The sequence below is a fragment of the Hirundo rustica genome, chromosome 6 (genome assembly GCF_015227805.2).
Source record: "Hirundo rustica isolate bHirRus1 chromosome 6, bHirRus1.pri.v3, whole genome shotgun sequence".
NCBI lineage: Eukaryota > Metazoa > Chordata > Aves > Passeriformes > Hirundinidae > Hirundo > Hirundo rustica.
The window spans coordinates 1,879,173-1,889,780 of NC_053455.1; the positions used below are offsets into that span (position 1 = coordinate 1,879,173).

At 54.0% G+C, this 10,608-nt stretch overlaps 1 protein-coding gene across 1 annotated transcript; it reads left to right on the forward strand.

Annotated features, from left to right (window-relative positions):
• Positions 1-700: 700 nt before the first annotated feature.
• Positions 701-10,547, forward strand: LOC120753851 (kelch domain-containing protein 2-like). Its single transcript, XM_040066589.2, has 14 exons — positions 701-759; positions 2,204-2,370; positions 3,051-3,130; positions 3,931-4,048; positions 4,939-5,054; positions 6,127-6,208; positions 6,323-6,406; positions 7,311-7,391; positions 7,471-7,529; positions 7,692-7,801; positions 8,238-8,310; positions 8,913-9,000; positions 9,320-9,372; positions 9,721-10,547. The coding sequence occupies exons 2-14, from the start codon at positions 2,215-2,217 to the stop codon at positions 9,842-9,844; spliced, it is 1,224 nt and encodes a 407-aa protein (XP_039922523.1). The 5' UTR covers positions 701-759; positions 2,204-2,214; the 3' UTR covers positions 9,845-10,547.
• Positions 10,548-10,608: the final 61 nt, after the last annotated feature.

The window sequence follows — 10,608 nt, forward strand, 5'->3', positions numbered from 1 at the left end:
CCAGGGTTAATTTCGGGGTAGTTCAGGTACCCTCAGGGTGATTTTCGGGCTGGCTCGGGTGCCCTCAGGGTGGATTTTTGGGCTGGTTCGGGTGCCCCAGGGTGAATTCTGGCATAGTTCAGGTACCCTCAGGGTGATTTTCGGGCCGGCCCGGGTGCCCTCAGGGCGGATTTCGGGGTGCCCGGTGCCCCCAGGGTGAATTCTGGCATAGTTCAGGTACCCTCAGGGTGATTTTCGGGCCGGCTCGGGTGCCCTCAGGGCGGATTTCGGGGTACCCGGTGCCCCCAGGGTTAATTTCGGGGCAGTTCAGGTACCCTCAGGTTCATTTTCGGGCCGGCTCGGATGCCCTCAGGGTGGATTTCGGGGTGCCCGGTGCCCCCAGGGTGAATTCTGGCATAGTTAGGTACCCTCAGGGTGATTTTCGGGCTGGCCCGGGTGCCCTCAGGGCGGATTTCGGGGTACTCGGTGCCCCCAGGGTGAATTCTGGCATAGTTAGGTACCCTCAGGGTGATTTTCGGGCTGGCCCGGGTGCCCTCAGGGCGGATTTGGGGGTACCCGGTGCCCCCAGGGTGAATTCTGGCGTAGTTCAGGTACCCTCAGGTTCATTTTCGGGCCGGCTCGGGTGCCCTCAGGGCGGATTTCGGGGTGCCCGGTGCCCGCGCCTGCGCGGCGCTGCCGGAAGGTGCCGCCCGCCCGGCGGATGTTGCGGCGCGGCCGCGGCTGAGGGAGGGACGGCGGAGCGGCAGCGCCGGGGCCGCGGTAGGAGCGGGACGGGCCCGGGGGGGCTCCCGGGGCTCTGAGGGACGCGGGCCGGGCTCGGGCCGGGCCGGTAACGGCGTCGGGCAGCAGCGCTCGGGCGGGCGCGATGTCGCGACAGTTGAGCGTGTCGTGAGGAGCCCCCCCCCCCCCCGCGGGCCCCCCCCCCGCCCTGCGGGCATGTCGCGACAGAAGAACGTGTCGTGAGGAGCCCCCGCCTGATCGCCGCGGTGTGTGAGGGGTGGTGGGCTGAGCGCGCAGGGCTGAGGGGGAAATGGCTGAAGGGACACGGCCCAGAGCGTCTGAGGGGTAAAATGAATAATAGAATGTGATACATACGTATTATATATATAAATATTATCTATGTGTTATTCCTCGGAGGCGGTGAAGACGCCGCTAGCTGGAAGCGGGCAGGTTTCACGGAGCTGTGGGCAAGGTTTGCTAATCTAAATTAGAAATCGTAATTAAAGCTCACAGATAACCTCTGGAAGGTGGCGCAGCGTCTCTGTGGCGCGAGTGATTAAAATTAAACAGCAAAAATCCCTCAGGAGCGGTGTGAGGGAATATCAGAGCCAGAACATCCAAGCCTGGAGTGCAGGGTGTGATTGTCCCGCTGAGGTCCTTTTCCTTGGCTTTGGGGGCACAGATTTGGGCTGTTTGTCTTCCCTGAGCTTTGGATCTGTGTCTTCTTCCCTGGACAGTCTGGGCTTTGGCATTCTGACTGTGTTTGGAGCAGGGACAATTGGTTCTGTGGAATTTTGTGTAGGACAGGTGACATTGTCCTGCGCTGAACTGCTGTGGGAAGGTTTGTGTGGGGAGCGCTGAAAAGCTCTGGGATTTGCTGTTGTTGTAGGCAAAGCTGTCAAATTTATTCCCCTTTGGATTGTTTGGGGGGTTTTTTTTGAGGGTTTTTTTTTGACGTTGTGGAATGGTGTGGAAGGGACTTTAATGCTCGTCCTGTCCATGGGCAGGGACACCTTCCACTGTACCAGGCTGCTCCAGACCCCAGTGTCCAACCTGGCCTTGGACACTGCCTGGGATCCAGGGGCAGGCACAGCTTCTCTGGGCAAATCAAAGTATTTATAGATAAGATTTAAAATATTTTTTTAAAACGGACTCTTTGAGTCACATTGGCAACTGAAACCATTATAAACCGTGCACCGCTGGAATGCGTTTGACTCCATCCGTGTGCAGCTTCTCCTGGGTTCTCCCTCTTTTTCTCCAAGCCCCACACTGTGTCAGGGCGGGTTGGGAGGATTTCAGGGAAAGGTTCCTCCCCCGGGGGGTGCTGGGCACTCCCCAGGGAATGGTGACATTCCCGAGGCTGCCAGAGCTCCAGGAGCTCCATTCCAGCGCTGCCCAGGGTGGGATTTAGGGTGTCTGTGCAGGAGCAAGGAGCTGCCCTGGCTGATCCAGCTGAAGGAATTCCGTGTCCCTGTGCCTGCAGCACGTCCCGAGATGGCCGACGAGAACGAGGAGCTGCCGGCGGACGAGGAGCTGCCGGCGCCGGCCGAGGAGGGCTTTGAGCAGCTGGAGAACGACAGCCCGGCCGAGCGCAGCGGGCACGTGGCCGTCACCGACGGGCGCTGCATGTACGTCTGGGGAGGATACAAGGTACAGCTCCTCCGCCCCGGCCCGGGAGTTGTGTCCCCATCCCTCCCGGAGCGACTCCGGGAAATCGTTCCTCCCCCCGGACAGTTTGTAACGCGGCCTTCGGGGGTGTTTTGCAACGTCGAAGTAAATGGCGGGTGTTGAGCCTTGGCGGAGACGCGGGGGTTTCTGTGGGGTGTTGTTCGCCTCTGGCGAAGGGAGCAGCGTCTGATTGGAATTGTGCACCTTGGGAGTGGTGATTCTATTTGCACAACTGTGTTCTGGGTGTTTGTTGTTGTCACACCTCGGGGAGCGCAGCGCCGCAAAATCATTTCAGTGACAAAGTTATCGTCAGTGAACTCAGTAAATAAGCTCCTGTCCTGGAGGGGGGTGGGGGAACAAAGAAAGAGCTTTTGGCTCCTTTCTGCTCCCTGGCTCAGGCTGTAAATCAGAGGTTTAACTAACATTTAGCCTCCTCTGGCTCTGCTGGGAGCTGATTGTCCCCAGCAGGTGCTAAATTAGGCTGATTCCTGCTCTCCGTGCAGGTGGGAGGCGCAGGAGTGTGGGAAGTACAGGCACTGCTCCTGCTGTGATCTGTGCTGGGATCAGGTCCCAGAGGGGGTGTCAGCATTCCCAGGAGTCTGTAATCCCCTGTGTCAAACATCCTCCTAACGCTGCTTCCCCTTCTCTGACCTGTCCTGCAGAACGCCCAGGTCCGGGGATTTTATGACTTCTACCTTCCTAGGGATGAAATATGGATCTACAACATGGAAACTGGAAGATGGTACAGTAAATCATTCATTTGGGGGAAGAGAAATGGATAAATCCTTAAACTGGTGTGGAGAGCACGCTGAGGAACTGAGCAGGGAGAGAATCCCCTGATCTCTTTGTTCCCACCTATCAAACTATTGCAAAAATGTGTAAAATATTTCAGGTTTGGTGGTTTGTTTTTTTTTCTGTGAAAGCGTCCAATATGTTTTTCCAGGATGAAGTGGGAGAGGCAGCTGGGACAGGCAGCCTGGATAGGAGTGTGTGAGGTGTTTTGGGATTCCTGGGATAGGATAGAGCAGCTGGAAATTGTGTTTGTATCACTTCTGATGCCGGCGGTGGTCAGGGAATCCCTGCTGAGTGTTTGGCCTTTTCAGGGGTTGTTTTTGAAGGTCGATGCAGCCAAAGAAGCTGCTCAGTGCTTTGCAGGAAGTGGGATTTCTGTGGAGCCGTGCGCCCAGCCTTCCCTGGGGTCAGGGACAACCTTGGGCACGGGCTGGAATCTCCTTTCTGTGCTTATGATGATTACAAACAGGAAAAAATCCAGGAGCAAGGTGGAAACCTGCAGTTTGCACAGGTGAATCCTCTTTGCCTGAGGCTTCTGAGCATTCCCAACTCTTGAGCTGGGCAGATGGGATTCCTACCCCCAAAAAACCCATGTATTAACTGAACTGCCTTCTCCCCTCCATCACAACAGAGTATTTTTGTGAATTGTTACATCGGAAAAGGGGGGAAGAACTGAGAACTGTTGTCGCCAAAACCCTCCAGCGGTTCACTGGGAGCAGGTGAACCATTCCACCCTGGGGTTTTTTGCAGGAAGAAGAGCAAGACAGAGGGAGATGTTCCCCCCTCCATGTCTGGCAGCTGTGCCGTGTGTGTGGACAGAGTGGTTTATCTCTTCGGGGGGCACCACGCCCGCGGCAACACCAACAAGGTGAGGAATTCCTTCAGCCCTGGAAGCTGGCATCGCTCCTGTCCTTGTGCAACTCCCCTCAGCGGCTGGATCGTGTCCCTGCCGCTGAGCTGGCTGATTTTAAAAGATGGCAATTGCCAGAGTTGCCTGGATAATATCAGGAGCTGGTCTGGGGTGGCTTGAAGTGTTTCTGTTCCCCGGAGTCTGTGGTAATCCCAGAATCCCAAAATCGTTTAGGTTGGAAAAGTCCTCCAAGATCACTGACCAAACACCCTCCCATTAACCAGATTTATTAATTAATATTATTTTCTGATAGTCTGGCAATGTGACTTAAATTAAATAGTTTTGGTCTGTATAAATGTGTAGTTTACGTATTTAAATTCAAGATCATATATTTCATATGTAAATATAAAAGAGGAGGAGTTTGAAGGGGGTTTTGCAGACAGTTTGAGGCAAACCTCGTTTGTAAGGTGTGATTTCTTCATTTCCTGCTGTGGCACTCTTACACTGCAGTTCCTGTATGTAAGTGCACGATTGTATAAATGCAGAGAAGGGGTAGCACCGTGGAAAACGTCACTTTGGGAACTTTTTAACCATTTTTTAGTTGTAAGACAGTTGTGCTCTGCACACACCTTCGTTGCAGCCCACAACAGCTTTTGGATTGCTGAAGCTCAGCGTCCCTAATCCTGTTAGTGCTGTAAAAAGCGTTTGAGCTGCAAAAACATCGGGATTTGTGAATCCATATTTTGTTGCAAACATTCTCAGTGCTCTACTTTCCAGCTAGGAAAAGAACTTTTCATTTATTGCTATTTCTGTGCCAACACACGTTAATTTAAAGCTGCCATTTTAACAGCAGACTCAAGCTTTAAGCTGACCGTGTGAGTTTAAAAACCGTCTCTTTGTTTTCCCAGTTCTACATGTTAAATGCCAGATCCACGGACAAAGTGCTGCAGTGGGTGAGAGTGGAGTGCCAGGGGGTGCCCCCCTCGTCCAAGGACAAGCTGGGGGTGTGGGTGCACAAGAACAGGTGAGGCCCCAGGGAGGGCTCTGCTCCTTCTGGGCTTCTCCCTCCTCCTCCTCCCTGCAGTCACCGTGGGGCTGGGAATGTTCCCCTGGAGAGGAGAAGGCTCCAGGGAGCGCTCAGAGCCCCTAAAGGGGCTCCAGGAGAGCTGGAGAGGGACTGGGGACACGGGATGGAGGGACAGGACACAGGGAATGGCTTCCAGTGCCAGAGGGCAGGGATGGATGGGAGATTGGGAACTGGGAATTCCTGGCTGGGCTGCAATTCCCAGAGCAGCTGTGGCTGCCCCTGGATCCCTGGCAGTGCCCAAGGCCAGGTTGGACATTGGGACAGTGGGAGGTGTCCCTGCCATGGCAGGGGTGGCACTGGCTGGGATTTCAGGTCCCTTCCCACCCAAACCATCCTGGTGATTTTGGAGTTTCGCTCTTGTGCTGCTTTGGCCCCTCCATTGAGAGAGCTCCCGGTCAGGATATTTGCTGTGGGATTTGCTGCAGAGCCTCAGGGAAGGTGGGAAGATCCTCGTGTGTCCCTTCCGGCCGGGGATACTCCGTGACTCTGGAATTGCCCACAGTGCTGCTTTTTCAGGTCCTTGATGTGGGGAGCGAGCTCCTCATGGCCACACCTGACAGGATCAGTTTAGATGGGAATCTGTGCAGCGCTGCAGCTGTGGGTGGTTAATTAGGTGCTGCAGATTGTTTTGTGCCGCTCCATAATCCTGCAGGAGTTTCTGGCAAAGCCCTGCCAGTTCCTAACACGGGCTAAACCCCAAAGATAACAACTTGGAGGTAATTCCCATTTAAAGTGCAGGAGAAGAGCGTGGCAGAGGGCAAAGTGCAGTGGCCAGGCTGCACACCCTGACAGCTGCTTGGGTTTGGAAGTGGAGCAAAGCTGGGGAGCCTGAGGCTGGAAACAGCTCCAGAGGGATTTAGTGTGGGTGGGAAGATCCGTGAGGCAACAAACACCTGCAAAACCAAAGGAGCTTCCCTGGTTTTCTGAGCACAGCATTTCTATTTCTATTTATATTTACCGACAGACGTGACAGAATTTCTCACAGCTCTTGCTCCATGTTTTCCTCCAGGCTGATCTTTTTTGGAGGCTATGGCTATTTTCCTGAAGGGAAACAACGTGGAACATTTGAGTTCGATGAAACCTCTTTTTGGGTAAGTAACCCTGGAAGCTGTTCCTGTTTCAACTTTTAATATTTTTTTTTTAATCAGTGCTTGTTAAAACTTGTTGCTTCTTTATTTTTGGTTTGGTTTTTTTTTTTTTTTAAGAATTCAGGTCTTCCTAGAGGGTGGAACGACCACGTGCACGTTCTGGACCTTGAAACTTTCACTTGGAGCCAGCCTATAACTACGGTAATTAACGCTTTGCTATCAGTTAATTAAGTCACAGCTCAGTAATGCTATTTAGGAGTGTTCTTGGAGGCATTTCCACTGAATTTAAACCATTCATTTAGAGAGATCCACTCTGCAAAAGGAGGACATTTGCTTTTTATTTTGATCTGTCTTCATCCATTTTTTCCTGTCCCTTGCTTTGGTTGGCGCTTCAGGTGCTCTGGGCTGTGGAATTTGTGTTTTGCTGTCACCCTCACTGCCAGGGGATGGTTGGTACCTGTCCCTGGGGTGCTGCATTGTGGTCAGGAGACAATTAAACGCTGCTAATTGCAAATCCACGCATTTGGGGCGTCCCAGGAGCATTCGGGAACAGGGAAATGGGCTGGTGTAGCCACCAGGATTGGAGGAAGTGAAATACGAGACAAGGCACTCCAGATTGCCAAAGAATTGCTCTGATTGCTTCATGCAGGTCTCAGGTAGTTCAGAAAGTCAAGAAAAATGGTGTTTAATGGAATCCCAGAGTGGTTTGGCTGGGAAGGGACCTCAAAACCCACCCAGTGCCACCCCTGCCGTGGCAGGGACACCTCCCACTGTCCCAGGCTGCTCCAAGCCCAGCGTCCAACCTGGCCTTGGACAGATTCACGAACATCAGGTTTTATGATGTCGCTGTCTCATTTACGCTCTGCCTTCTGTGGCTGAGCCCCGTGCTAAAAGCAGAATTTACACACTTCAGGAGGGACAAAACAAACCCCATTTTTAATGAGTTCTCCGATCTACCATCCATCACAAAACCCCGAGCCTTGCACACAGGATGATTCACTGGCTGCCTTTTTTCACCCTGTTCCTCGCTGGCCTTAAATCTGAGCGGAGCTGAGCCTCTCTTGTCCTCCGGTGCCTGATTTGTGCTGTCCCTGTCCCTTCCCAGGGGAAGACCCCGTCCCCTCGAGCCGCTCACGCCTGTGCCACGGTTGGGAACAGGGGCTACGTGTTTGGAGGCAGATACAGGGTAAGCCCAGCCCCTTTCCAACCTGTGCTCAAACCCAGAGCACAGCAGGAGGTTTGAGCCACGCTCTGCTCTGTTGCAGGAGTCCAGAATGAACGACTTCTACTCCCTGAACCTGGACACGTGGGAGTGGAACGAAATGTGCGTGCTCGGACTCGATCCGCGTAAAACTCTTTGTGCCCAGAGAAATTAAAAGTTGTCCTTATGTGTCTGAGAAATCTGAGAGAAATCATCAGAGCAGGAGAGAGCAGCGGGATTTTGCTGTCCCTGCTGGTGATTTGGGGTGTTTTTATTGCAATCCAGACTCACCCAAGGCATCTGCCCCGTCGGCCGATCGTGGCATTCCTTGACGCCGATTTCCTCGGATCACCTCTTCCTCTTTGGAGGGTTCACCACGGACAAGCAGCCCCTGAGTAAGTCATTCCAAAGGGATTTGGTGTGGTGCCGCTGTGCTCTGGAGCAGCTCTGCACAGGAGTTGGGTGATTGCCTTAAATTCCTTCTGAATTCCTGCCGTGTCCTCCAGCTCCTCATTCCACGGAGCAGGAGTTGCTGAGGGCGTGGAGACACCCTCAGAACTTCCAGCAGTTCATCTGCTCTAAAAATGTATTTAAAAGTGCAGATTGCAATTCGTGACAGCTTTGCAGTTCTCCGCCTTCACCCCCATAAATCTCTGTTGCATTGAACACCTGTTGTGAAACAGCAGCCAGGGTTTTTACAGGGTTTTTCCTAAAATGCTTGATTTATCTAAGGACAGAAATGGGATGTGCTACACCAGGGTATTTGTATGTTGCAGCAGCTTACAGAACTGACAGAATCCCAGTTTTATCTGGGATTTTGCTTGTTTTCAGGTGATGCCTGGATTTATTGTATCAGCAAGAACGAGTGGGTACAGTTTGAGCATAACTACTCTGAAAAACCAAGGTATGGCAGACAATTCCCTGGAAATTTGGTACAGAAGGGGTGTGGGAGCACCTGGTGCTGGCTGCCAGAGAGAGGACACTGGTTCCTCCTCACAGCTCCCCTTTTCCACGTGTCCCAGAGGTGCAGGTTGTTGCGTGCTCCCAGAATTCAGCCTGTGGAACAGCTGTAAACACAGAATTTAGGGTTTGACCTCGGGGTTTGGGGTTTGATCCCGGGAATCAGGGTTTGATGTGGCTGCAGAGGACTCGGAGCTGCAGTGCCAGCACCAGAGCTCACTGGGACCGGTGTCCTTGCTCTGCCTCGGTGTCACCAAGGTCCTGCCCGAGGCTCATCCTGAGCAGTCCCAGGGCTGTTCCTGGCTTCCTGCTGAGGAAATAGGAGTTGTTCACCTGCAGTTTAAAGCCCCAAACCCTGTGTGATGCATGAGTGTGGCGTGGAAAACACGAGTCTTCCTCCCTGTGGTTTGGGAAGCAATCTGAGCCAGGTTAAGGAGTTAAAGCCCTGCTGTTTGCTGGCTCTCTGCCTTTGGCCGGGCTGGGATGGGGAGGGACCTTCCCCGAGCTGGGATTTGGGGTTAACACAGTGCTGCTTTCTGTTCCCAGGCTGTGGCACACGGCCTGTGCCAGCGAGGAGGGCGAGGTGATCATCTTTGGGGGCTGTGCCAACAACCTTCTGGCCCATTCCAAAGCTGTGAGTTGGTTTTGAGCTTGCTCTTCCCGTGGGACCTGCGGTGCTGGATCACTCCAGCATCCTCATCTCGTGGGGATCACAAAAGTGCACAAAGCCTGAGGGGGGAGCGCTTTGCTCCCGTGCAAAGTCCCTTGGGGTAAAGCTGGAGGCTTCCTCCAGTGTCCCTGCCCAGGGCAGGTTGGAATGGGATGAGCTCTGAGCTCCTTCCAGCCCAAGCCGTTGTGGGATTCCCTGATTCCGTGGTTGTGTGAGCCTGGGCCGCTCTGGCTGCTGCTGAGTGCCCACAGAACCAATTCTCTGTCTCTGTGCCACCCTCCAGGCTCACAGTAACGAAATCCTCGTGTTCTCCCTACAACCGAGATCTCTGGTAAGGTAAGAGAGCAAAACTTCAGCGTGGAACCGTCGTGTCCCAGCTCAGCTGGCAGGAGAAAATCCTGGGAGGGTGGGGAGGCCCTGGCAGGGCTGTGGCTGCCCTGGAAGCGTCCAAGGCCAGGTTGGGCAGGGATGGTAGAAGCTGTCCCTGCCCATGGAAGAAGGGTGGGATGGGATTTAAAGTCCTTGCAACCCAAACCACCCCGGGATTCTAAGGCGAGCGGGGCGGGGAGAACATTTCCAGCTCCCGCAAACGCTGCCAGGGCTGAGGCCGGAGGATTCCCCCGGGCAGCCCCGGAGCTGCGGCGAGGCGGGAGCTCCATGCTGAGGGCAGCCCCGTGTTCCCAGGCTGTGCCTCGAGGCCGTGATCTGCTTCAAGGAGATGTTGGCCAGCTCGTGGCACTGCCTGCCCAAGCACCTGCTGCACAGCGTCAACCAGCGCTTCGGCAGCAACAACACCTCGGGCTCCTGAAAGGGAAAGGCGTGTGCTCCACCCTCCGTGTGTAGGTAGTCGCTTCTCGCCCTCCCGTGCATGTGAATGGCCTAGAGAGAACCTCTTTTTGTGTGAGATGTTCCAATAAATGTATTGAATGCCAGAGGAGACCAGCCTGAGCTTAAGCTGCGAGCAGGTCCGCGCCCCGAGGGCGTGAGGCCGACCCCGAGAGTGGGAGATGTTCCGTGGGGAGAGGAGCTGGGAATGACGCTGAGCACACCTCGGCCCTAGTGGCGTTTAGTGCGCAGCTTCACGTTTTGCCACAGCTGCTTAAGGTCAGAGGAGCAGGATCTGGAAGTTAGAAGCAGGATCTGGAAGTTGTCCCGTTGTCAGTCGATAAACTGTCGTAAACCTCGAGATGTTAAAGCACCGCTGCTCTCTGCTTGGCTGTAGTTTGGGGGGGTTTGTTTTTGGTTTTTCTGGGGGGTTTTTTTTTGAGTTTTTATGTTGTGGAACTTCAGTTGTGAACCTTAGGTAGCAGATATTCTGCCCTGCGAGTGTAAGTGAGCGTGCTTGTGCCTGTTCCCAGCCCCACGGAGCTCCCTGCGCCTGCAGCAGCCCCGGACACGGGCAGAGCCAGGGGCACAGGGCCGGGCCGTGCTGCTGGGGGCAAGGGGGGAACCATGTTTTAAGCTGTCTTCAAAAAAAAAAACCCAATTAAAAGCGTTGACTTCTAGAACAATTCCTGTGCTGTAATTCCTGAGAGATCCCGCGGGTTTTATCCCGACTCCCAGCCCTGCTCT